General features: G+C 43.8%; 2 protein-coding genes across 4 annotated transcripts in view; one reads left to right on the top strand and one right to left on the bottom strand.

Annotated features, from left to right (window-relative positions):
* gcnt7 (glucosaminyl (N-acetyl) transferase family member 7) overlaps positions 1–27770 on the top strand; it is a 420025-nt gene that overhangs the window by 23063 nt on the left and 369192 nt on the right. For 2 of the 3 annotated variants that reach the window (XM_078236306.1, XM_078236307.1), the window contains one exon: positions 1129–3632. In XM_078236306.1, coding sequence (XP_078092432.1) covers positions 1129–1325 — 197 coding nt within the window. In that variant the 3' untranslated portion in view covers positions 1326–3632. Of the gene's footprint in view, positions 1–1128; positions 3633–27770 lie in introns of those variants that run through there. The other variant, XR_013500278.1, reaches the window with a different exon arrangement.
* Positions 1–27770, bottom strand: part of rtf2 (replication termination factor 2) — a 166301-nt gene that overhangs the window by 121370 nt on the left and 17161 nt on the right. Inside the window, exons 3-5 of the mRNA XM_078236308.1 lie at positions 25906–25999; positions 19007–19146; positions 18064–18142 (exon numbers count right to left, since the gene is read on the bottom strand). Of these exons, the coding sequence (XP_078092434.1) occupies positions 18064–18142; positions 19007–19146; positions 25906–25999 (313 nt within the window). The remainder of the gene's footprint in view (positions 1–18063; positions 18143–19006; positions 19147–25905; positions 26000–27770) is intronic.

Genomic DNA, 27770 nt, shown 5'->3' with positions numbered 1-27770 from the left:
GCTAACCACTGTGCCACCTTAGTGTGAAACTGAAGATTAAATATCAGAGAAATCGAATAACAAATAAAGAGCAGCTACTTATTCCTATTCTACTTTGAAGAAATACAAATGTATGCCTCTTATCATGATGTGCACCCACTGAACATCAGAAGGCACATAAGCAGATATTTCTTTCTCATTTAGTTTCAAACTGTTGTTTATATCTTTAATATCCTTGGGTCAAGCACTGCCCCTTTGGGTACGAGACAAAGTGGTACAAAAAACAGGTTATGACAACATTTGTAAAAGGACAGGCATGTTTATATTTCAACTAGAGCATCATGGGAAAGTGAACAACGAAGAACAGTACAGCACAGGAAAAGGCCCTTCGGCTCAGCAAGTCTGTGCCGACACAAATGCCTCTCTAATTTAATATTTTCTTGCCTCTAAGTGGTCCATATCTCTCTATTCCCTGCCTATTCATGTATCTATCCAGATGCCTCTTGATCATTGCTATAGAATTTCTTCCACCACCTCCTCCAGCAGTGCTTTCCAGGCATTCACCACGCTCTATATGAAAAACTTGCCCCTTACATCCCTTTTAAAATTTCCCACTCTCACCTATGCCCCCAGGTAATTGACCTTTGACCCTGGGAAAAAGACTGACTATCCACTCTATCCAAGCCTGCCATAACCTTGTAAACCTCTATCAGGCCCACCCCTCATCCTCTGACGCTTCAATGAAAACAATCCAAGTTTGTTCAACCTTTCTTCCAAGTGCTTCTCATGTTAGCAAACTAAACTTACAGAATAAGCTCTGAAGTTGTGATCCAATCCAAAATAAGACGGTACAAGATTCTCTGACTTAAGTTGTCTTTCACTGCAGGGCTTCATATTGCATGAAGTACTTCATAAAGTACGGCACTGAATCTAGATTATAAAAGTATATGTTTTTGTGTGGCCACATCTTAGAATACTTAAACTTTAACTTTGGGAAAGGAACTCTATTGCAAGGCTTTCTCCCATGAAGGAAATCTGCAGAGAGCATTAATATACCACATTGGTTTAAACAATGCTGAGCTACTAGTCTCAGATCATCATCCTTGCTGTGGTGTCAGCACTTTAATAAAGGATGTCTTTGCTTTTCAGGACATTTTGCCCACGATATCTGTGTGTATGGCCTCAGAGATCTAAAATGGATCACAACACAACCAGATATGTTTGCCAATAAATTTGAAGTGTCAACAGCCCCTCTGACCATTAAGTGTATGGAGCACTGGCATAGGAATCGCGTACTTAATCAAACCTCAGCAACTATACAGCCGCACTGGTACCTCGAGGACTAAGAGTGTTTTGATATGAAGATGAGGATTTAAACAAGGAGGAAGAGTGTTCCAAAAGCAAGTACTGTAACTGGAAGTTATTCTCAGGGGTATTCTGCAACATATTCTCTGCTCATCCACACACATTTTTTGGTGTAAATCATTTTGGAAGGCAGCTGTTTGTGTTCATGGGTATCACGAAGATTAATGCAAGTGCATAAATGGGTGAGTGAACTGTTAACTCATTAATCCATATGAAATGCATGCATTATATCCACAAAACATGCATGCTACTTGGGACCATTACTGTACTGTTGTTGGTGATAAATACCATTCACATAGCCACTGCATAGTAGCAGCATGAAACAGCTTGTTTAACACATTGTTCAGATTTTGGAGATACTTTTGCCTTTCCAGAGTAATTTGAGATGGATGGGCACTTTTCCGGTCCAAAAATGTCAGCCTTAGCAAGTTTGCACAATACACAGCAAAAAAAATGATCTGATTAAGATAGTTATTGTCCCACAGGATAGTCGTCATGCACTCCATCTCTACTTCAAGCTTGCAAAGTGAGCAAATGCCAAGGCCTTACTTACAAGATTGCTGGTAAGGCCAATCTTACAGTGCGTGGAGCTAGATGAATCTCAGCACACATATTGACTGGTGAAGGTGGACTCACCTTCAGTAGTGAAAAATCCATTCACGGATTTCTCAATTCGCACATCGAGGAAAGGGAGCAAGTTAGAATGCTCTATCTCACAACTGAATTTGAGTGCGGAATGGAGCATATGAAAGTGTGTAAGGAAATCCTTACACGCAGCTGACAGATCATCTACGTATTAGAGCTAAGCATAAGATTGGAGGTTTGGACTCACTCCATCAAAAAACAGAAAAGTACTGGTCTACCTCAAATTACTCTGGAAAGAGAAAGTTTTTTGCACTATTATTTAAGATGATTCCCATGCGCAAGCAAACTTAGAAATACAATTTTCAAAAATATATATGCTGTATCATGTGTTAATATTTACATGTACTCATTTAATAAAATTATCAAATTTATAAGTTGTACAATTAAATTTAATTGCATTACTGATAATAATCTATAATGTTGTTAAATGCATGCACTGAGTAGATAAGGTCAAAAAAGATAGCTGACTGTACAATAAAATATTCTATTGTCACGTCGAGTAAGAATGGCATATTCCCAACTTTCAAGATAACAACTTCACCAATATGGACTTTTTGAAATTGACTTTACAAAGTGGACAATGCTGCAAAGATGGCAGCCAGGAGACAGGTGACTTCTTGTCATTTCAACACAAAGAAGTGCATCAGGTGTGTGGAAAGTACTTAATGTAAATGACAGTGGATGGAGTGCCCTCCCTTGAATAAGGATGCTGGAGATTAAACCATTTGTGGAATTTACAGCCCAATGTCAGTGTATTTACCGAACACGAAATCAACAGCTCACAGGTGCAGTGTCTGCAAGCTCAACCCTCAAAGAGAGGTGCAGAGAACCAGTTTATCAGAAGCAGGCGTGAATAGCCGTCATTAAATTCTCAAGCTGTATCAATGGCTTCGAACATCAAATCATTTATGTGGACAATAGAAGTACTGATCATGTGGTCACAGGATCGAAACTGACTGCAGATAATCAATTTTATTACTCCAGGAACCAGGGAGAGAGATCAGTCTGGAAACCATCAGGCCAAGAGGTACCATTCCTCCAATCAGAACAACACCCTGCCAAACAACCAGTTATGATGTGGAGATGCCGGCGTTGGACTGGGGTAAACACAGTAAGAAGTTTCACAACACCAGGTTAAAGTCCAACAGGTTTATTTGGTAGCAAAAGCCACACAAGCTTTCGAGGCTCTGAGCCCCTTCTTCAGGTGAGTGGAAGAGTGGAAGAAGACCTGAAGAAGGGGCTCAGAGCCTCGAAAGCTTGTGTGGCTTTTGCTACCAAATAAACCTGTTGGACTTTAACCTGGTGTTGTGAAACAACCAGTTAACCCAGGCAGTGTGGAAGGGACAAATTTATTTTCACCTCTACAGAAACTCTGCCATAACCTCATCTGGAAAATAAGAGATTTTCATCTCCAAAGAATGAGAGAGAATCTATTCATGCCTGCAACATGTTCATCACAAAGGACTATTTAAACGTGTGATTTTACCCTTGTTACACTGATAATAATTTAGCTACATGTTTCATTCTCCAAAATCCATTTCTTTTTGTGTGTGTGTCTGTGTGCAGGAGGAAGTGAGTATTTCCATTGCTTTTACATTTTGTGATGGTGTACGAATAAACACCATCTTTTCTTCTGATTTAAAGCCTGTTTCCTGTCTATTATTAAAAGCTGCAATAGTAAAAGGTTCAAGACACTTCTAAAACACACATCCTTTTTCGGACAACCAAGAGATGAGGAGAATAGAGAAAGGTTATTCCACCATCGCTCTTCCATCCATAATCCAAGATTATCAGGGATTCCAGCATTCTCTAATTTCATGCCTAGTGCCAGTTTGCTTCATTGGTAACACTTTGATCTCTAAATTGGGAGACTGTAGATTGTTATAGGATTTGAGCTTAAAATCTAGGCTGACAATCAGTGCTGTGTCAAGAGTATGCTGATTGTTTTGTAGGAAGATGTTAGTACATTCTGAAGACAGGTGATGCACCAATCTTATACTTACTACTAGATATATTTACAGAATGCAACATTACAAATGTCTGTCTCACAATTTCACAAAAAGCTAGCAGGCAGGTCCAACAAGTAGTTAAGAAGGCAAATGGCATTTTGGCCTTTATTGCAAAGGGGTTGGAGTTTAAAAATTGGGAGGTTTTGTTGCAATTGTTGGTGAGGCCTCACCTGGAATACTGCATACAGTTTCGGTCCCCTTAGCTTAAAAAAGATATAGTAACATTGGAGGCAGTCCAAAGGAGATTCACCAGGCTAATTCCTAGGATGAGTGTTGTCCTATCAAGAAAGACTAAATAGTCAGGGTCTGTATTTCTTACCGTTTAGAAGAGTGAGGTTGTGACCTTATTTAAACTTATATGATCCTGAGGGGGAATGACAGGGTAGATGGTGAGATGTTTTCATAGTGGGACAGTCTCAAACAAGGGGTCATGGCTACAAGATAAAGGGCCAGTCATTTAAAACTGAAATGTGTAGGAATTTCTTCTCGCAGAGGGTGGTGAATCTCTGGAATTCTCTGACCCAAAGGGTAGTAGAGGCTGAATATTCAAAATGGAGTTGGATCAAGATTTGTTAGACCAAGGAATAGAGAGCAATGGGGAAATAGCACAGAAAAGAAGCTGAGGCTGACATAGATCAGCCATGATCATACTGAATGGCAGGGGCAGGTTTGAAGGGCCCTGTGGCCTACTCCTGCTTCTATTTGGTGTTCTTGTGCCTTCTTCAAGCAACACCCAATGTACTACAAGTATCTCAGTATCTCTTTACAAATATTCCAAGTATTTACAGGAATCAATGCTAACACTCAATCGGTGTTGGGTCCATTGTTGTTTGTCATCTATATCAATGATCTGGATGATAATGTGGTAAATTGGATCAGCAAGTTTGCTGATGATACAAAGGTTGGAGGTGTAGTGGACAGTGAGGAAGGTTTTCAAAGCTTGCAGAGGGATTTGGACCAACTAGAAAAATGGGCTGAAAAATGGCAAATGGAATTTAACGCAGACAAGTGTGAGATATTGCACTTTGGAGGGACAAACCAAAGAAGGGGCGGCACGGTAGCACAGTGGTTAGCACTGCTGCTTCACAGCTCCAGGGTCCCAGGTTCGATTCCCGGCTCGGGTCACTGTCTGTGTGGAGTTTGCACATTCTCCTCGTGTCTGCGTGGGTTTCCTCCGGGTGCTCCGGTTTCCTCCCACAGTCCAAAGATGTGCGGGTTAGGTTGATTGGCCAGGTTAAAATTGCCCCTGAGATTCGTAGGTTAGAGGGATTAGCGGGTAAATATGTGGGGGTAGGGCCTGGGTGGGATTGTGGTCGGTGCAGACTCGATGGGCCGAATGGCCTCCTTCTGCACTGTAGGGTTTCTATGATACTATGATTCTAAGAACGTACAGGGTAAATGGTAGGACTCTGAAGAGTGCAGTTGAACAGAGGGATCTGGGAATACAGGTACAGACTTCCCTAAAAGAGACGTCACAGGTGGATAGGGTCGTAAAGAGTGCCTTTGGTACATTGGCCTTTATAAATCGGAGTATCGAGTATAAAAGTTGGAGTGTTATGGTAAGGTTATATAAGGCATTGGTGATGCCGAATTTGGAGTATTGTGTACAGTTTTGGTCACCTAGTTACAGGAAGGATGTAAATAAGATTGAAAGAGTGCAGAGAAGGTTCACAAGGATGTTGCCGGGACTTGAGAAGCTGAGTTACAGAGAGAGATTGAATAGGTTGGGACTTTATTCCCTGGAGCGTAGAAGATTGAGGGGAGATTTGATAGAGGTGTATAAGATTTTGATGGGTATAGATAGAGTGAATGCAAGCAGGCTTTTTCCGCTGAGGGAGAAAAAAACCAGAGGGCATGGGTTAAGGGTGAAAGGAGAAAAGTTTAAAGGGAATATTAGGGGGGGGCTTCTTCACGCAGAGAGTGGTGGGAGTGTGGAATGAGCTGCCGGATAAAGTGGTAAATGCTTTTAACATTTTAACATTTAAGAAAAACTTGGACGGGTTCATGGATGAGAGGGGTGTGGAGGGATATGGTCCAAGTGCAGGTCAGTGGGACTAGGCATAAAATGGTTCGGCACAGACAAGAAGGGCCAAAAGGCCTGTTTCTGAGCTGTAATTTTCTATGGTTCTAATGCCCTCTGACTGTTTGTCCATAACCTAAATAAAATTACACACTATTAACAGATTTTCCTCTTTAATTCAAAACTTCACAACCTGACAGAGGTCTACATAATTATGAGAGGCATAGATAGGGTGGATAGTCAGATGCTTTTTTTTCCAGGGGGGAAAGGTCAATTACAAGAACCCATAAGTTTAAGGTGAGGGGGAGTAAATTTAGAGGAGACGTGCGGGAAAAGTTTTTCACACAGAGGGTGGTGGGTGCCTGGAACACACTGCCAGTGGAGATGGTGGAAGCAGACACATTAGCAGCGTTCAAGGCGTATCCTGATGGACACATGAACACAGGTCGGCAAACAGAGGGATAGAAACCATGGCTTGGTGACCCGAAAAGCCTGTTCCTGGGCAGTATTGTCCTTTGTTCTTTAACATGCAAACAATATCTCAAAATATACCAAAGAAAATGAAAAAAAATGATTTTCCATATTCCGTACACTGTAATACAAAACTTCTCTCTTCTAAAACCTCCAATCAATCAATCCTTTTGTGAAGCAATCCAACAGGATGATTTGCATTGACCCATTTTATTTTGGAGTTTTTATTCTTTCCAACATCCTCTTGTGCTAACAAGGTCAATTCCTAACCTGTTCTCAGTCACACTTCCTTGTTGAATGTACATTATCCCATGGGGTACAATTATCTATATAACATTCAACGGGCAAACTATTCGCAGAACAGCCCTTATACAGAATTTTCCCTAAATTTTTCATGAGTAAAATCCAATATCAATTGCTACAAGGACTAGTGTTTTCACAGCTAAAGTACAGTTAAACATCATTTTTATTTTTTTAACTTCCCAAGCCAAGGGGCAACATTATCCGTTTTCATCCACCAATATTATATAAGCAGCTCGATTTGAATACCCATCTGAAAGACATCACTAAAAAGGAATAATTCATGTCCTTTGGGGTAACCAAGGCTGGAAGCTGGAGTACTTAAGTTTTATGATGTTTCTATTTACCCTTCTAAAGTCCACAATTGCAGCATGATAACACTTAGTTCTAACACATTAAAATTGGCATCTGCTCCTTTCTGAGGGCACAGTCTGATCAAGCTTCTTTATTGTCCTTATCTTGATATGTGACATTATGTTTCTATGACGACCTAGCACGATTTATCAGAATAGAGTAACACTTTCTAGATACCATTGAAGGTGACTCCAGATCGTTTCTACTTAATCTTTAAGCCTAAATATGCAAAGATCCAAAAGTCTGACCTTCATCTCAGATTCGCTTTTAATCGCAACACTTGCTCACATTCCATAGAACCTAGCCATAGAAAATAATTGACAGGGATCACAAAGCTGCTCGAGAGAAAGAAGGAAAGACTTTGTGAGAAGGATGCATCAGCCATGGCTAATCAAGGAAGTTAAGGATAGTAGCAAATGGAATGAAAAAACATACAATACTGTAAAGATTAGCAGTAAGCAGCAGCTTGGACAGGTTTTAGAAAGTTGCTAAGAATGACCAAAAAAGACAGAATTTGGAGTATGAGAGAAAGCTAGCTAGAAATGTAACATCAAATAAGATTTTCTAATATTTAAAGAGGAAAAGAATAGATAAAGTGAGCATTGATCCCCAAGAGGGTGAGGGTGGGGAATTAATAATGGGAAACAAGGAAGTGACGGAAGTAACAGGTATTTTTTTTGTCAGTCTTCACTGTGGAAGGCACAAAAGTATCCCGAGAATACCTGAACGTCAAGAGGTAAAAGGGAAGGAGGACTTCAAACAATAATCATTAGGGTAAAGACACGAACAGAACTATTAAAACTAAGGGCTGCCAACCTTCTGGACCCAATGGCTTGCATCCTAGGGTCTTAAAAAGAGATAGTAGGTGCATTGGTTGTGATCTTCCAAAATTCCTTTGATACTGGAAAGTTCACAGCAGGTTGGTACATTGCAAAGATGACACCTCTATTCAAGAAAGGAGGGAGGCAGAAAGCAGCAAACTATAGGCCAGATAGCCTTTCATGGAGAAAATGCTTGAATCTATTAAGGAGTAATAGTAGGATATTCAGGAAATCACCACACAATCAGACAAAGTCAACATGGTTTTGTGAAAGGGAAATCATGTTTGGCTAACTTATTAGAGTTCTTTGAGGAAATAACAGGCAGGGTGGATAAAAGGAACCTGAAGATGTTATGTCCTTTAATTTCCAATAGGCATCCGATATCACATCAATGGTTACTTCATAAAATCAGAGCTCTTGTCTAAGCGGCAACATATAAGCATGGACAGAGGATTGGTTAGCTAACAGGAAGCAGAGGGCAGGCATAAATGAGCCATTTACAGGTGACAAGCTGTTAGTGGAGGATCAGTGCTGGGCCTCAAATATTTTCGATCCATATTAATGACTTTTTCACATAAGACTTGGCACATGGAGCATAATGTGAGAAAAAGTAAACCGGTCCACTGTGATAGGAAGAATAAAAAAGCATTTAATGGAGACAGACTGAAAAACTCTACAATAGAGGGATCTGGGTGTCCTGGTACATAAATTATAAGAAATTAGTACGCAGGTTCAGCAAGTGATTCGGAAGTCTGGTGGCATTTATTGCAAGGAGAATCAAGTACAGAAAGTAGGGAAAAGTTGCTACAGCTGTACATGACTTTACTGAGGCCATATCTGGACTAGTAATCCAGAGGCCGAGAGTAAAGCTTTGGGAACCTGTGTTCAAATCCCACCACAGTAGATGGTACCGTGAATAGTTTTGGTCTCCTTACCTAAGAAAGGATATAATTCTATTCAAAGCTGTGCATAGAAGATTCACCTGACAACTTCCTGGGATGGAGGGGTTGATGAGGAAAGGTTGAACAGGTTGGGCTTATACCAAGTGGTATTTAGAAGAATGAGAGGTGATCTCATTAAAACACAAGATCCTGAGGAGACTTGATAGACTGGATGCTGAGTGTCTAGACCTACTTTAAAAATGAGGGGTCCCGATTTTAGACTGAAATGAGAAGTTTGCTTTAAGGATTGTTAGTCTATAGAATTATCTTCAAGGGAGCAGTGAAGGTTGGGTCATTGAATATATTCAAGGGTGAGTTAGATATATTTTTGACCAACAAGGGAATGAAGGAAAGGGACAGACAGGGAAAGTGAAGTTGAGGCCACAGTTGAAATAGCCATGCTTTTACCGAATGGCAGAGCAAGCCAAAGAATGGTCTACTCCTGCTCCTAGTCCTTGTGTTTCTGAGAGAGTTTCCTATGTGGTACCAGCAGAACATTGCTGCATTTGCTTTCAGTTGAGTGCAGCCTACTTTTAGCAAGACAGACCTAACCGAGAAATACCATATTTGATGTCCACAGCTTCCCTTCTACATCGTTTGCCTGTTATTAATTTATCTTCTAATGCTGAGAGCCATCAAAAGTTCCCTGCCTCAGAATATTTTCTAGTCGTGTTGCTAGATTGCTCTATAGTCTTTGTTCTATTATATAATCCAATTAAGCTATGGCCTCTGTTTATACCTATGTAAACAGAGGCCATATACCTTGGTATCTTTCTTGACTACTACATCTTTCCAAATCTATCAAAGTCTGGCCATGACTTGTAGGCACCTATCAGATCATCCTTCTTGTAAATTTCATCCAGAATAGAAAGTCCAAACCTTCATCAGTATCCAACTGACAGGCATCCAGCTCACAAAATACATGCTTCCGATTTTCCTTTTGTTAAGTGACAATGCAAAGCCATACCTCTGTTTTCTCTTGAGTAAAGATATGTCATACCCACACATGCACTTCAGTTTTTCACTGTTCACGACATTCAGATTCAGGGAACATCGGTGGGCAATCATACCCTGACAATTTACACTTGCTTTCAGCCAGAAACTATAACTCAGATTACAACCTACTATCTGAAAAACAATTCTTAGCTTCCCATCTTCAACTTCAGGCAACCATCCCCTGCTACCATGTTAATTCATTCTGAAGGCAGATGGTGAAGTAGGGAACCAGACACCAATCTTTTATTTAATACCTGCTTTATTTACAGAATGCAATATCACAAATGTCTGCTGCCTCCCTAACCAACACCCTGTGCCCCAGGCGGCTTTCTTTGTATGAGCTTAAGGTACTTAAGTAATCAATGCCCTCTTCCTGTTTATCCCTAATGTTAGTAATATAATTACTTACATATCATTGACAGAAGACATTCTCCAGGATCGAGCCACAAGTTGTCCCTCAACCAACATTACCAAAATAGATTAAATGGTCTTTTATGTTATTGATGTGGGACCTTGCTGTGAACAAATTGGTTGTCATAATTTGCTTACATAAACTAGTAACTACACATCAAGAAGTAATTAATTCCTGAGCATAAGCAAGGCACTTAGTGAATACAAAATGAGCAGCAGGAAGTTATGTTACTGCATAAACTATCTTGGAAAATGGTATTAATGAAAATATTGGAGTGTTTTGTATAAAACTCCAGTGATAGAGCTTGGTCATCAGTAATGGCTGATAGGAGACCAGATAGCAAAAAGTTTCTTTGATACAAAGGTGCAGCACGACTGGCTATCGTACATTTCTGGCAGGAACCTGATATTTCATTGAATTGTTTAGAAGTTATTGGAATAAATAGGAAATACAACAAATTGTTACAAGAGTAACTATACTTTTAAACTGCTCAATTATGTCATCCTTCGCTGCTGCCTTCTCAAATTACAAGACCCTTGAGATTTTTACTTGCCCTTCTATTCAAATATAGATGATGAGCTATTACATTCACTCAGAGAAGTCTACACTTACTGTATATGGAACTGTTTTAATAAAAGCAATTTTGGCAATATAACTGAATTAATCTTTGGATGAGTCATAATGCTACAAGTTGGCTTATTGTATTTTGCCATTTTAGCATCGGGTTCTGAAATATAGGCAACTGCTCGCAGTGACTTGCAGGAGTTTGACTTTGCAACAGCTCAGGGAATCTAATGCTTCAGGCCTATTCTGAGAATTTTGAGATGGAATCCTGCTACATTTGCACAGAGAACTGTACAAGCTGCAGGATGTGGAGATGCCGGCGTTGGACTGGGGTAAGCACAGTAAGAAGTCTCACAACACCAGGTTAAAGTCCAACAGGTTTATTTGGTAGCACAAGCCACAAGCTTTCAGAGCGCTGCTCCTTCATCAGGTGAGTGGGAGTTGTGTTCACAAACAGGGCATATAAAGACACAAACTCGATTTACAAGATAATGGTTGGAATGCGAGTCTTTACAGGTAATCAAGTCTTAAAGGTACAGACAATGCGAGTGGAGAGAGGGTTAGCACAGGTTAAAGAGATGTGTATTATCTCCAGCCAGGACGGTTAGTGAGATTTTGCAAACCCAGGCAAGTCGTGGGGGTTAGATAATGTGACATGAACCCAAGATCCCGGTTGAGGCCGTCCTTATGTGTGCGGTACATTGGGGAGACCATGCAGACGTTACGACAACGGATGAATGAACACCACTCGACAATCACCAGGCAGGAGTGTTCTCTTCCTGTTGGGGAACACTTCAGCGGTCACGGGTATTCAGCCTCTGATCTTCGGGTAAGTGTTCTCCAAGGCGGCCTTCACGAATATGCACACATGAGGATGGCCTCAACCGGGATCTTGGGTTCATGTCACACTATCTGTAACCCCCACAACTTGCCTGGGCTTGCAAAATCTCACTAACTGTCCTGGCTGGAGACAATACACATCTCTTTAACCTGTACTTAACCCTCTCTCCACTCACATTGTCTGTACCTTTAAGACTTGATTACCTGTAAAGACTCGCATTCCAACCATTATCTTGTAAATCGAGTTTGTGCCTTTATATGCCCTGTTTGTGAACACGACTCCCACTCACCTGATGAAGGAGCAGCGCTCTGAAATCTTGTGGCTTGTGCTACCAAATAAACCTGTTGAACTTCAACCTGGTGTTGTGAGGCTTCTTACTGTGTCAGCTGCAAGACACAGCCCTGGAGCAGTACATGCCATATATAAATCCACACAATGATACAGATGGTGCTGAAACACTTAAAACGTAGTCCAATAATGACTGTAAAATACAATGCAAAAATCAGGATGATAGATTTTCAAAATCGAAAAATTCAAGGCCAGCCATTTGATCCATTCTGTAAAGTTTTTTTTATGCTTCTTACATTAACACTGCAATAAAGTTACTGTGAAAATCCCCGAGTCACCACACTCCGGCACCTGTTCGGGTACACTAAGGGAGAATTTAGCATGGTCAATCCACCTAACCATCACGTCTTTCAGACTGTGGGAGGAAACCAGAGCATCCGGAGGAAACCCATGCAGACAGGGGGAGAACATGCAAACACCGCAGTCACCCAAGCCAGGAATCGAACCTGGGCCCCTGGCGTTGTGAGGCAGCAGTGCTAACCACTGTGCTGCCCTACAGTAGAATATTGATGTATTAAAAAATCATTTCAAAACTTACACAAATCTCTTGTTTTAACATTCAACCTCAAAATTACTTAGGGATGCCTTCCTCATTCAAAACTACCATGCTGTTGGCCCCTTGGGTTGGTTGAGGTATAGGCCCACTTGTAGTCACTTCCCTATGCAACGTGATTTGTATTACAAGGATCCTTCTGAAGACAGTACGTGATATAAATGGCGTACTAACTGATCGTATCAAGCCTCGACTTTGAAATGAGCTTGAAAAGGATCATAAACAGAACAACAGATAAATCTTAACAAATGGAAGGGAAAAGGCTGAACTGCAGCTAACTCCACTTTTGAAAACAAAAGTAATAATTCCAGAAGCGTGTTTGCAGAAACTCGAATGAATATGCAAGATTCTTCAGTGAACAATTATAAATATTTCAGCTAAGGGAACATTATCGAACTGAACATAACAGCAGGAGTAGGCCATCCAGCTTGGAGAGGCCATTTCATCATAGAACCATAGAAAATTACAGCTCAGAAACAGGCCTTTTGGCCCTTCTTGTCTGTGCCGAACCATTTTATGCCTAGTCCCACTGACCTGCACTTGGACCATATCCCTCCACACCCCTCTCATCCATGAACCCATCCAAGTTTTTCTTAAATGTTAAAATGTTAAAAGCATTTACCACTTTATCCGGCAGCTCATTCCACACTCCCACCACTCTCTGCGTGAAGAAGCCCCCCCTAATATTCCCTTTAAACTTTTCTCCTTTCACCCTTAACCCATGCCCTCTGGTTTTTTTCTCCCCTAGCCTCAGCGGAAAAAGCCTGCTTGCATTCACTCTATCTATACCCATCAAAATCTTATATACCTCTATCAAATCTCCCCTCAATCTACTACGCTCCAGGGAATAAAGTCCCAACCTATTCAATCTCTCTCTGTAACTCAGCTTCTCAAGTCCCGGCAACATCCTTGTGAACCTTCTCTGCACTCTTTCAATCTTATTTACATCCTTCCTGTAACTAGGTGACCAAAACTGTACACAATACTCCAAATTCGGCCTCACCAATGCCTTATATAACCTTACCATAACACTCCAACTTTTATACTCGATACTCCGATTTATAAAGGCCAATGTACCAAGGGCACTCTTTACGACCCTATCCACCTGTGACGTCACTTTTAGGGAATTCTGTACCTGTATTCCCAGATCCCTCTGTTCAACTGCACTCTTCAGAGTCCTACCATTTACCCTGTACGTTCTTCTTTGGTTTGTCCCTCCAAAGTGCAATATCTCACACTTGTCTGCGTTAAACTCCATTTGCCATTTTTCAGCCCATTTTTCTAGTTGGTCCAAATCCCTCTGCAAGCTTTGAAAACCTTCCTCACTGTCCACTACACCTCCAATCTTTGTATCATCAGCAAACGTGCTGATCCAATTGACCACATTATCATCCAGATCATTGATATAGATGACAAACAACAATGGACCCAACACCGATCCCTGTGGCACACCACTAGTCACAGGCCTCCACTCAGAGAAGCAATCCTCCACAACCACTCTCTGGCTTCTTCCATTGAGCCAGTGTCTTATCCAATTTACTACCTCCCCATGTGTACCTAGCGACTGAACCTTCCTAACTAACCTCCCATGAGGTTCATCATTCAGTTTGATCATGGGTAATCTGCATCTCAAAACCATTTATCTACCCAGAAACACAAAGTATTCTAGCACTCTTCAAAATTTCAAGTAACCCACTGTGGGAAGAGCATTCCAGATTCCCACTGCCATTTATCTGAAGAAGTGCTTTCTGATTTCACTCCTAAATGGCTGAGTTCTAACTTTAAAATGACACCATGGATTCCCCAGCATAGAGTCATAGAGGTTTACAGCATGGAAACAGGCCCTTTGGCCCAACTTGTCCATGCCGCCCCCTTTTTTTAAAAAACCCCTAAACTAATCCCAATTGCCCGCATTTGGCCCATATCCCTCTATACCCATCGTACCCATGTAACTATCTAAATGCTTTTTAAAAGACAAAATTGTACCCACCTCTACTACTACCTCTGGCAGCTTGTTCCAGATACTCACCACCCTCTGAAAAAATTGAAACCAAGCATGCCGAATGCCTTCTTCACCACTCTGTCCACCTGTGACTCCACTTTCAAGGAGCTATGAACCTGTACCCCTGGATCTCTTTGTTCTGTAACTCTCCCCAATGCCCTACCATTGACTGAGTAAGTCATGCCCTGGTTCAATCTACCAAAATGCATCACCTCGCATTTGTCTAAATTAAACTCCATCGGCCATTCGTCAGCCCACTGGCCCAATTGATCAAGATCCCATTGCAATTGGAGATAACTTTCTTAACTGTCCACTATGCCACCAATCTTAGTGTCATCTGCAAACTTACTAACCATGCCTCCTATATTCTCATCCAAATCATTAATATAAATGACAAATAACAGTAGACTCAGCACTGATCCCTGAGGCACACCGCTGGTCGCAGGCCTCCAGTTTGAAAAACAATTCTCTACAACCACCCTCTGGCTTCTGTCAAGAAGCCAATTTTGTATCCATTTAGATACCTCACCCTGGATCCCGTGAGATTTAACCTTATGCAACATCTACCATGCGGTACTTTGACAAATGCCTTGCTAAAGTCCATGTAGACAACATCAACTGCACTGCCCTCATCTACCCTCTTGGTTACCCCTTCAAAAAACTCAATCAAATTTGTGAGACATGATTTTCCACTCATAAAGCCATGCTGACTGTCCCTAATCATTCCTTGCTTGTCTAAATGCCTAGGATCCTGTCTCTCAAAATACCTTCCAACAATTTACCCACCACAGATGTGAGGCTCACTGGCCTGTAGTTTCCAGGCTTTTCCCTGCAGCCCTTTTTAAACAAAGGCTCAACATTTGCCACTCTCCAATCTTCAGGCACCTCACCCGTGGCTATCGATGATTCAAATATCTCGGCTAGGGGACCCGCAATTTCCTCCCTAGCCTCCCACAATGTCCTGGGATACACTTCATCAGGTCCCGGGGATTTATCTACCTTGATGCGCTTTAAGACTTCCAGCACCACCTCCTCCGTAATATGTACATCACTATTTATTTCCCCAAGTTCCCTAACATCCATGCTTTTCTCAACAGTAAATGCTGATGAGAAATATTCATTTAGGATCTCACCCATCTCTTGTGGATCCACATATAGATGACCTTTTTGATCCTCAAGAGCCCCTACTCTCTCCCTTGTTACTCTTTTGCCCTTTATGTATTTGTAGAAGCTCTTTGGATTCTCCTTTGCCTTATCTGCCAAAACAATCTCATGTCCTCTTTTTGCCTCCTGATTTCTCTCTTAACTCTACTGTTATACCCCCTATACTCTTCAAGGGATTCACTTGATCCCAGCTGCCTATGCATGTCATGTGCCTCTTTCTTCTTGACCAGGGCCTCTATATCCCGAGTCATCCAGGGTTCCCTACTTCTGCCAGCCTTGCCCTTCAAGAAGAATATTTCTCTGCAATTACTCTATCAAATTCCTTTATCAATTTAAACACCTCGAGTCGATCACCCATCAACATTCTGAACTCAAGGTTCCACAACCTGTCTTCATAATTTAATCCTTCAAACTCTGGTATATTTTTATTTGTTGGTGGGACATGGGTGTCGCTGGCTAGCCAGCATTTATTGTCCATCCATGTTGCTCTTGAAATGAGCAGCTTGCTAGGTCATTTCTCAGAGGGCAGTTGAGGGTCAACCACATGGCTCTGGAGTCACATGTAGGCCAGACCAGGTAAAGGCAGCAGATTTCCTTCCTTAAAGGGCTTTTACAACAATCAACAATGGTTTCACGGTCATCAGTCGATTCTTAATTTCAGATTTTTTAATTGAATTCAATTTCCACCATCTGCTGTGGCGGGATTCGAACCTGGATCCCCAGAACATTGGATTAATAGTCCAGCAATAATACCACCAGGCCACCCCCCTCCCTTATGAATCTGGTTAATCTGTGCTGCAAGGCCAGTGCATCCTTTCTGACATGCAGTGTCCAGAACTGAAAGCAGAACTACAAATATAGTCCGTACGAGGCCCTGCAAACTGACACATAACTGGCTCCTCTTTGTAATCCAGATCCCATGATCAAGGCCTTCTTTATCAGTTTTTGCACCTGTGCATTCACTTTCAGTAGTTTGTGTGTATGACCTATCTATCCTTTTCCTCCTCCATAGCTTCTGGTTTCTCAACATGAACAAATATTCCAATTTGCTTTTCTTCAATCCAAAATGGAAAATCTCACACCTCTCCACAATCAGATTTGCCCTCTCATGTAAACTGTCTGTGCAACTCTCTGCTCCAAACTACACAATTTCTGGTCGATTAAAGGGAAAGCGAAATGCAGGGAGCGGTGGAGGGATGGGGGTGCGGGGGTCATTTTTGCAAAGTACTTCCCTTTCTTTGGACTAAATCACCATCTTCCCTAGAACCCTTGACTGCTCAAACTCAAAAAAGATCAATTTCATAGCCACCACGGACACTGCAATTTATGGGCCCCAGCACATTTGTATTGCCAACAGTGGGGTCACAACTCTAAACCAGCACGAGAGCCTTTCTGAGACCACTGCTCCTGCAAAACCATTCAAAAGGAATGGTATGATTCTCCAAACTCTCAGCACCAATTACTTTGTGAACAATTCAACATAAAACAGACAAACTAGTTGAAAAATACTCTGCTACACACTGGATACAAGTCAAGTGGAGCCTGAAGGCAAATTAATTTTCATTAGTGAACCAAAATTAAAATTCTACATTTAAAACATCCACTCGCTGTTAGAAATTCTTTAGCTCACCCATACCTACCACAGGACGGTTTACCATCTACTGTGGTGGGATTTGAGCCTGGAACCTCCGAGCATTGCCCTAGGTTTACAGATTACCAGTTCAGTGACCTATACCACTAGGCCACAGGAGGAACAGTCAAAATCGTGATCTGCTACTGGATAGCGGCAGAGGATTTCTTCTTGATGCGAATGTGAATGTAAATAGCAGAGGATGGTCTTGATCCATCAACCTCTCAGTTCTGGGCCTGGCACAGTTCCACCTCACAAAGGCTCCCATACTGACGGGTGATTAGCAGTCAAATCAACAACCTTCTGGATTTACAACCCCCCCAAACAGTCTGCATTTAGTACAATTGTCAAGGCTATAATTGATAGTTTAAAAAGTATTGTGAAGATGAAAATAAGCAGCAACGATTTGCAAATGCAAAAAGGTTGTAATGAAAATTTAAATTTATACTGGAGAGCCTAGGTATCGTGAGGAAAGATAATAATGATAGGTTGATGAGAGCAGGCAACCAGTCTGAATATTGAACTGGAGGCAAAAGGAATTTTTCAAAGAGGCAGAAATTGTTTTCTCCAACCAGGCGTATTTGTACTCTTATTGTAAACATTCAGCAAGTCTTACAGTCTAGTGCAGATAGCTTTCCAATTTCCTACCTTGTGACAAACTTCAGTCTTTATCTCTTTCATTGCACGTTCCGAGAAGACACAGCCACAGGCACGGAGGTAGCAAAATCTGTAAGGAAATCAATGTGGTCATAACAAGAAACCTTTTCAAACTTGACCTAGATTCTAAATGTAGAGGTAATGAGAGAGGTGGTACAGGGGAGATGGAAGAGGGGGACAGGATGGGGAAGACAGAACAGGGGGTCTCATGGTTGGAGGGTGGGACGGCATGGAAAGGGGGAGAGGGAGTGTTGCTAATACAGCTCAGTCAATTTCATTGTCCTTCTGTGCAATAATTGCTTGATAAATATTTTTGAACTCAAGTCTCCCAGATCATCTCCGTCAGGAGTAGATTACTGGAGTTTTGCTGTTAACCAGCTGATAATGTGTTCAAGTGCTCTTCCAATTGTGTGTTGATTCAAATGTTTCCTCTTTCAATCGCTAATCGACAGACGAATACCAGAGGAACCTCTTGGTTTATGGAACAATTGCAAATATCAAGATGGAGTTATAGGAATAATTCATGTTCTCTGGGAGAAATATTGATTCTGCAACTTTGGGTCTATTGTCACCACAGGAATAATCGCCATTATCTTCTTCCTAGAATGACGGTGAAATAGCAATGGAACAAAGCTAACACCACAAGGAAAAAAAACTAGACAGCAGAGAAGCATTTTGGGCCGCACTAAGCAGTCAATTTAAGAGGGTTTCTACAGACTTGGGGACCAGCCGAGTCCCTGCTTCAACGGTCACTGAAAGTTGTCCTGGCAGAAGATTTTTTTATTTTGTATAATAACCAAACATTTGTGTTGTCTACAGCCCATTAGTGAAATGTATTTGCATGTAAATGCATTAGTTACATTCATTTGTGCCTGTAATTCCCACCAGTAGCACAGGCCTAATGTCAAAGATAAATAAAATTCAAACCACTCACTTTTGTCGTCCATTCATCTCCAAACCAACCACGGGACAGATGAAAGCAGCACGCTGCAGATCCTCATACTTGTCACCTTTTGTATTGGCCTTGTCACCTTTCCAGGCTGGATTGTCAGTCAAATTTAGCTGCTTCACATCCTAAGGAGTTTTAAAAAAGCACTGAAAAACAAGTCCCCATGTCTTGGTCCAATAAACTTTATCTTGAGAAGGTGATGTTGATTGCTTTTTCTTGATGGGTAGTTTGAGCTCAGGTCTTGAGACAGAATGCATTTCAAAAACCAAATTCATCTCAGAGCAACTTAGCTCAAATTCATAAAATTAATCTCATTAGGTCATTCAGAACATATGATCACGGAGCTAGATTTTAGATTAATCTTCAGGGGGAAAATATGCGCATGCTTGCGAGCAGAACCTAGAGGAGAGTGCGAGAGAAGGGCACCAGGATAGACAGTCAGCCAGCAGCACCTAGAGGTGGAGTATAGGCTACAAGGGAGAGGGCTGAATGTAGGGATAGTGAAAAAAGTGCAAGAGTGCAGTGAGAAATCTGAGTGCTCGCTTACAGTTTGGAGCTCCTGAGGTGACATCAAGATTCAGAAGTGACATGGGACAACTGAGAGCAGCTGATTGGGTGAGTAAGATCAGGGAAGTATTTACTAATTTTATCGCTTATAGTTTGTAAAGTAGCAAGGGCCAGGGAAGAAGGGTCCTGGAGTAATTGATATTATTTGATTTTAAGTATCTTCCAAAAGGTTTAATTTAATTGGGTAAGTCATAGCAGGAGAGCTTAAAACTGTGGTAAGCACCTCCTGCTCTACGTGGGAAGCTGGGAACACTTCCAGGGCCTGGGCCAGCATGTATGCAAGGAGTCCCTGGAATCCTGGGTTTTAGAGCTGGATCAGTGGCTAGGGACAATGTGGAACATCCGTGAGGCAGAGAATAGTGGATAGCACTTATAGAGAGGTGGTCACACAGTAGGCTAAGACTCCACAGGCAGGAAGGGAATGGGTGACCACCAGGCAGAGCAGGAGGACTAGGCAAGTAGTGCAGTATTCTACTGTGGCCATTTCCCTGCAAAATAAATACTTCTTTGGATACCATTGGGGTTATTGCCACTTGGGAAAGCAGCAACATCCAAATTCATTGCACCACAGTTGCCTCTGCTGCTTAGGGAAGGAGTAAAAAGTGTGGGAATGCAATAATTATAGGGGATTCAATTGTCACGGGAATAGATCGACATTTCTGTGGCTGCAAACAGGACTCCAAGATGGTATGTGCCTCCCAGGTCAAGAATGTCTCAAAGCATCTCGAGGACATTCTGGAGTGGGAGAGTGAACAGTAGTGGTCGTGGTACAAACAACATAGGCAATAAAAGGAATAAAAGCAGAATATAGGGAGTTAGGAACTAAGTTGAAAAGTAGGACCTCAAATGGTAGTGATCTCAGGATTATTACCAGTGCCATGTGCCAGTTAGAGCAGCAATAGTACGATATGTAGGATGAATATGCAGCTGAAGAGATGGTGCGGGGGAAAGGTTTCAAATTCCTGGGACATTGGAACCTGTTTTGGACCAGTGGGACCAGTACAAACTGGACAGGTTACACTTGGGCAGGACTGGGCTAATGTCCTCAGTGGTTAGAAGACTTTGAACTAAAATGGCAGGGGGATGGTAACATATGAAAAGAGTCAGGGGAGGGGGAAAACACAGACAAGAACAAAAGACAGGAAGGGGAATAAGAAAACTGATAGGCAGAGAAATCAAGGGCCAGAATCAAAAGGGGCCATGTTGAAAAATAATGCGAAAGGGACAAGGAATGTGAAAAAGACAAGCTTTAAGGCTTTGTGCCTTAATGTGCAGAGGATTCACAATAAAGTTGATGAATTAATCGCGCAAATAGAAGTAAATGGGTGTGATATTGTCAGTATTACAGAGACATAGCTGCAAAATGACCAGAGATGGAAACTGAACGTCCCGGGATATTCAGTGTTTAAGATGGATAGACAAGAAGAAAAGGTGGTGGAGTTGCGTTGTTAGTTAAAGCGGAAATTAATGCAATGTGAAGGAGGATATTTAACTCCCAACAATATGGAATTTGTATGGGTAGAACTGAGAAACACTAAAGGGCAAAAAATGTTAGTGGGGTTGTATATAGACCCCCAAACTGTAGTGTTGATGTTGGGGGTGACATTAAACAGAAACCATAGAATCCTTACAGTGCAGAATGAAGGCATTCAATCCATCGTGTCTGCACCGACTCTCCAAAAGAGCCTTCCCCTTCACTCTATCCCATCACCCACAGCATTTAGCATGGCTAATCCACCTAATCTACACATCTTTGAACACTCAGGGGCAATTTAGCATGGCCAATCCACTTAACCAGCACATCTTTGGACTGTGGAAGCAATCAGGAACACCCTAAGGAAACCCACACAGACACGGGGAGAACATGCAAACTCCACAGACAGTCACCCGAGGCCAGAATCGAACCACGGTCCCTGGCGCTGAGGCAGAAGCGCTAATCGCTGTGCCAAATTTAGAGATGCAAACAATAAAGGAACATCTGTACTTATGGGTGACTTTCATCTGTATATAGATTCGGAGAATCAAATTAGTAACAATCCCGTAGAGTAGGAATTCATGGAATCCATACGGGATGGTTTTCTGCACCAAGATGTTGAGGAACATAAGAACAGAAGAACTAGGAGCAGGAGTAGGCCATCTGGCCCCTCGAGCCTGCTCCGCCATTCAATAAGATCATGGCTGATCTTTGATCAGCCAGAGAACAGGCCATTCTAGACTGGGTATCATAGAAACAGAAATAATTATTCATTTATTATTCTCTCCCTCTCCCCCATGCCCCCCCCCCCCCCTTCATGTACAAAGAAAGATGTGGTTCCTTTCAGCAGAAGACTAAAGATATGGAGCCCTATTTTACATCTGTGCCAGGGAATTTGTTTTGAGGACTTAAAATCTTATCCATTGTTTCGGAGAGGCATCAACCACTGTCATTGCAGCATGTCATAGTCAAAGGAACTAATATCGGGCTGGTTGATACCACGCATCAATTGGGACAGCTATATCAGGGGCTCACAAAATTAACAATCCTCAAAGAACACATATATAGAGACAGAGGGCTGAATCCTATAACTATCTGGTTCGTTATGTCCTTCAGGGAAGTTAATCTGCCACCCTTATCTGGTTGGGCTAACAATAACTCCAGACTCATAGCAATGCGGCTAATAAATGTTCTCTGAAATGGCCGAGCAAGCCACTCAGTTGTATATCGTAGAAAGTCAATAAGGAGTAAAACTGATCAGCCTCCCAGGATCGGACCTCCTATCGACCCTGTAAAATCCTCCTTCCTAGCATCTGGGGGCTTGTGCCAAAATTGGGAGAGCTGTCTCACAGACTAGTTTAACAATAACGTGACACGCTCATGTACCTTACAGACAATGTCCGAGACAGCACCATCCCTGGGTATGTTCTGTCCCACCAGTAGGACATGAGTGCAGCTCCAACAACACTCGCAAAACTTGACAACATCCAGGACAAATCAGCCCGCTTGATTGGCACCCGTTCCACAAACATTCACTCCCTCCACCACCGAGGCACAAAGGCAATGTGCAAACTATCTACAAGATGCTTAGGCAACACTTTCCAAACACACGACCACTAACATCTAGAAGGACAAGGGCAACAAATACAAGGGAATACCACCACCATCTGGAAGTTCCCCTCCAAGTCACTCGCCATACTGACTTGAAAATATACCACTCTTCCTTCACTGTTGCTGGGTCAAAATCCTGTAACTCCCTCCCTAACAGCACTGTGGACGTACCTACGCCACATGGACTGCAGCGGTTCAAGAAGGCGACTCACCATTACTTTTTCAAGGGCAACTAGGGATGGGCAATAAATGCTGGTCGAGCCAGAGATGCACACATCCCATGAATGGTTATTTTTATAAATAGAGCAGAGCTGTAAAAATTAACAAGTGAAAAAACTTGAATGTATTGTTCGAAAACGCAGCATCAAAAGTTTTTTAAAAAGGGCCTTGTCAAATGTGAATTGGCAAACCTGATTCCATTTCAAATTTGAGACATGGTAGCACAAGTATCCAATTAAAAATAATTACATTTGCAAATGATGAATAAAACTGATCAGGGAACAATTCTGTGCTTCTATATTTCCAGTTGCACATTTCAACATTACTGATAAGATGGCCTGGTTATCTGATAGGCCTGCCATGTATCATTGAATGGGTGTTTCATAGCCTCTAGTGGCTAAGATTCAACACTACATCAGCAAGGCGGAAGCAGAGACACTGAGCAAAGCTCATCCACTACAAAAAGACTCGCAACCTCAGTTTGTGCATCTGTCCTCCTTTGCAAAGTAAACCTCAAAAATATCTGAGCATTCCTTTTAAACTTTTCGGATGTGGTTATCACTGACAAGGTCACTTACTGCCCATCTCTTGGGGGAAATGGCGGCAGGCTTTCTTCTTGAATCGCTGCAGTCCCACCTCGCCACTCCTCACCCCCCCATTGCTCCCACCCCCTCACACGCCTCTTCCCCCCTGCCACCCCGCCATCTCTCCCCAGTTGCCCTCATGCCCCTTCCATTGCCCCCCACCCCTCCCACATGCTCCCCCTCACCCCCATCCCCCTCGTCTCCCCCTTGCCCGCCAGCCGCTCTCAACCACCCCGTCCCCTTCCTAACCCCACCTGTTCCACTCCACTCCGTTCATCCTCCACCCCTCCCTCACATGCTTGCCCTTCCCCTCGCCCTACCCTGCCCACTCCCCCTCACCCTGCCCACTCCACCCACTCCCCCTCATCCCCACCCCCCGCCCCTTGCCTTCTCCTGCCGTGACTCCACCCCTCCACCTTGTCCCCCTCCTCCTCCAGCCTCATCCCCTACCCCTCCCACTTGCCTCCCCACTCCTTCTCACTTTCCTCCTTCTCATCCTCCCCCACACGCCCTTTCTCCACGCCCCCTCACCCTCGCCCCACCCTCCTCCCCACCCCCTTTCTCCCCCTTGCCCCTGGCCCTTCCACCCCTTGCCCCCATCCCCACTCTCCCCTTGCCCCCATCCCCACTCTCCCCTTTGCCCCCATCCCCACTCTCCCCCACCCTCTGCTCCCCATTCCCCCTCTCCCACCACTCCCTATGCCCCCCCGCGTGACTCCCCAATCCTGCTCCCCTTCACCCTCCACCAGCCTGCTTCCTCGCACCCTCACCCCCACACCTCTCCTTCGCCCCCACATCCCGCACCCTCACCCACCCTCCTCCCCGGTCCTTCCCCTCACCCACCCCTATCTCCCCATCGCCTATCCTTCCCCTCCTCTCTCCCCCACATCCCCCTCACCTCCCCTCTCCCCCACAGCCCCCTCACCCCCTCACCTCCCCTCTCCCCCACTCACCTCCCCTCTCTCCCACGCCCCCCTCACATCCTCTCCCCCACACCTCCCCTCTCCCCCACGCCCCCTCACCTCCCCTCTCCCCCACGCCCCCCCTCACCTCCCCTCTCTCCCACGTCCCCCTCAACCCCCCTCTCCCCCACGCCCCCCTCAACCCCCCTCTCCCCCACGCCCCCCTCACCTCCCCTCTCCCCCACGCCCCCCTCACATCCCCTCTCCCCCACGCTCCCCTCACATCCCCTCTCCCCCACGCTCCCCTCACATCCCCTCTCCTCACATCCCCTCTCCCCCAGCCTCCCTCACCTCCCATCTCCCCCACGCCCCCCTCACCTCCCCCTCCCCATGCCCCCCTCACTCCCCGTTCCCCCTTCCCCTCATCTCCTCTCCTCGTGCCCCTCTCACCTACCCGCTCCCCCTTGCCCCCTCTCCGCTCCCCTCTCCCATGCCCCCCTCCCCTCTCCCCCATTAACCCTTCCCCTCTCTCCCCTGTGCCCTCCCCATGCCCCCTTCACCTCCCCTCTCATCACGCCCCCCCCCTCACCCCCCATCCCCCTTGCAACCCCCCCAGCATGGGGAGAGGGGAGGAGAGAGGGGAAGGGGTAATGGGGCAGAGGGGAGGAGAGGCATGCCCCCCTCGCCTTCCCTCCCCCTTGCCTCCCTCAACCCATCTTCCCCTTGTCCCCCCCTCGCCACCCTCACCTCCCCTCTCCCTCTTGGCCCCCCTCAACTCACCCTCTTCCTCCGTCACTTCCCCTCTCACCTCACCACCCCCCCCCCCCCAACTCCCCTCTGGTCCCTCCTCACCTCCCCTCTCCCCCTTACCCCCAGCTTCACCTCCCCGCAACCCCCATCACTTCCCCACTCCCCATGTCCCCCTCATCTTCCCTCTCCCCCCACTTCACCTCCCCTCTCTGCCTTGCCCCCCACTTCACCTCCCCTCTCACCCTTGCTTTACCTCCCCTCTCTTGAATTCTGAGGGACACTTCTGCCAGGCTGATGGGAGAATCAAGATGGGGGGGGGGGGTAAATCTTGCTCTCACCAATGTACTTGTTTTTGGCTGTTTATACTCCTTAAGCATTCACTCCCTCCACCAGTGAGCAGAATGACAGCAATGTACACCATCTACAAAATGTCCTGCAGCAACTCACCAAGGCTCCTTGGACAGCACGTTCCAAACCCAACCTTGAAGAATAAGGGCAGCAGACACACCATCAGACACACCATCACCTGCAAGTTACTCTTCAAGTCACACAACATCCTGATTCAAACATGTTGCTGTTCCTTCACTGACACGGAATCAAAATCCTGGGACTCCCTTCCCAGCAACACTGCGGATCTATCTACGCCACATGGACTGACGGGGAATAAATACTGGTCTTCCCAGTGATGAGAACATCCCAAGAAACAAAATGCAGGTCTAGAATGGGTAGCCAGTTTTACATCCATACGCATGTTAATTTGTCAGGTAATAAACTCACCTTAAGGCTTTTAATGTGTGTTGCAGTCTCTATAACACATTTTTCTGGAGATGTGTCCAATAAATATTCAATGACAGCATCCTTGTTGTATAATCTAAAATTCAAACAATGATTTGTCAGAGAGAACATCAACATCAAATGCTAAACATCAAATAAAGAATTGCAGTAAAGAGAGGAAAAATAAGCTGAACTGAAAAAAACCTGCACAGATTGATACAAGACCATGGAAACGGAAGAATTATAGAATAATGGAAGATGTACATAACAGCATTTTACTCATGCATTCATTTTGAGAAGTACAACTGAATCTTGCAGTTCCAAAGAGTCATGCTCCTCAATTTGACATGACCATTAAGCTTGGCTGCGAATAGAGGCCAAGGCCTCCCAGTTCATTCTTTCACAGATGTACAGAAACTCAGGAAAAGCAAAGACGGACTCAAAAGCATCCAAAATAACAATATATTTTTGAAAAGGCCGACAACTACTAACATTTCTCTAATGGACTGTCACCCACTCTGGTAATTCCCAGGTGCAATCACAATGGATAGCTTCTGAATCTATGCCAAGGAAAGCATTCCAGATTGGACTTGCTCTCCAACAGATGATAAAATATGGCTTTTCAATTTGAGGTCTGGAGAATCTGCAGCTCAAAACATGTGTCAAAACATAAAGTTTATAGCCATCATCAGCAGCAAAATTATATTCAAAATCAGTAACCTCAATGCCCAACATATCACTTCTTCCTGACTTAATGAGGACTGTAGGAGCATGCCAGGAGCAGCACCAAACTTACCTAAAAGGTGTTAACCCACTGAAGCTACAAGACAGGACGAGGCGCATGCTAGACAACAGAGGCAACATGCTATAGACATTGCGAAGCATACCTATAACTGACAAATCAGGCTCTGCAGTCCTGTTAGTTATAAATGGTGATAGACAACTAGCTAGAAGCACAGATGTCCCCATCCTCAACGATGAGTGATTCCAGAACATCAGTGCAAAAGATAAAGCTGAAACATTTGCAATCATCTTCAGGCGTAAGTGCTGAATGGATGACCCACCTCAGCTTCTTCCTGAGGTCACCAGCATCACATTCGGCCAATTCGCTTCACACTGCTTGACATCAAGAAACAAGCCAACAGACTGAATACAGCAAAGGCTATGGGCGCTGACAACATTCCGAATATATAACTTATGACGTGTACTCCAGAACTAGCCGCACTTATAGTCAAGCTGTTTACAATACTGGCAACTATCTGACAATGTGGAAAATTGTCCAGCCACATCCAATCCTTATAGAGAAATCCAGTCTGGCCAATTACTGCCCCATCAGTCTGCTCTTGATCATCAGCGAAGTGATGGAAGGCGCTATCAAGTGGCACTTAATCAGCAGTAACCTGCTCACCAATGCTCAGTTTGGGTTCTGCCAGGGCCATGCAGCACCAGACCTCATTACAGCATTGATATACAGCTGACAGTGTGGACACGTGCATTGAATTCCAGACTTGATGTCTTTAGCATCAAGGCATCCTCGCAGAACTGAAGTCAATGGGGAGGGAAAAGTCTTCACCGACTGGAATCAATACCTAACACGAACGAAGATGCTTGTGGTTGTTGGAGGCCAATTATCTGGACAACACCCAGGCTTGGGCTGATAAACGGCCTTAGCATCAACATCACACAAGTGCCAGGCAATGACTATATCCAACAAGTGAGAATCTAAGTATTGCCCCTTGACATTCAGTGGTATTACCATCATTGAATCCCTCTACAGCAATATCGACTACTTAGCTGGACCAACCATATAAATACTGCAGTTACAAAAGCAGGTCAGAACCTGGGAGTTCTGCAAAGTAACTCATTCC

The sequence above is a fragment of the Mustelus asterias genome, chromosome 20, assembly GCF_964213995.1.
Source record: "Mustelus asterias chromosome 20, sMusAst1.hap1.1, whole genome shotgun sequence".
Taxonomy (NCBI): Eukaryota; Metazoa; Chordata; class Chondrichthyes; order Carcharhiniformes; family Triakidae; genus Mustelus; species Mustelus asterias.
This window is presented reverse-complemented; position numbering and strand designations above follow the sequence as displayed.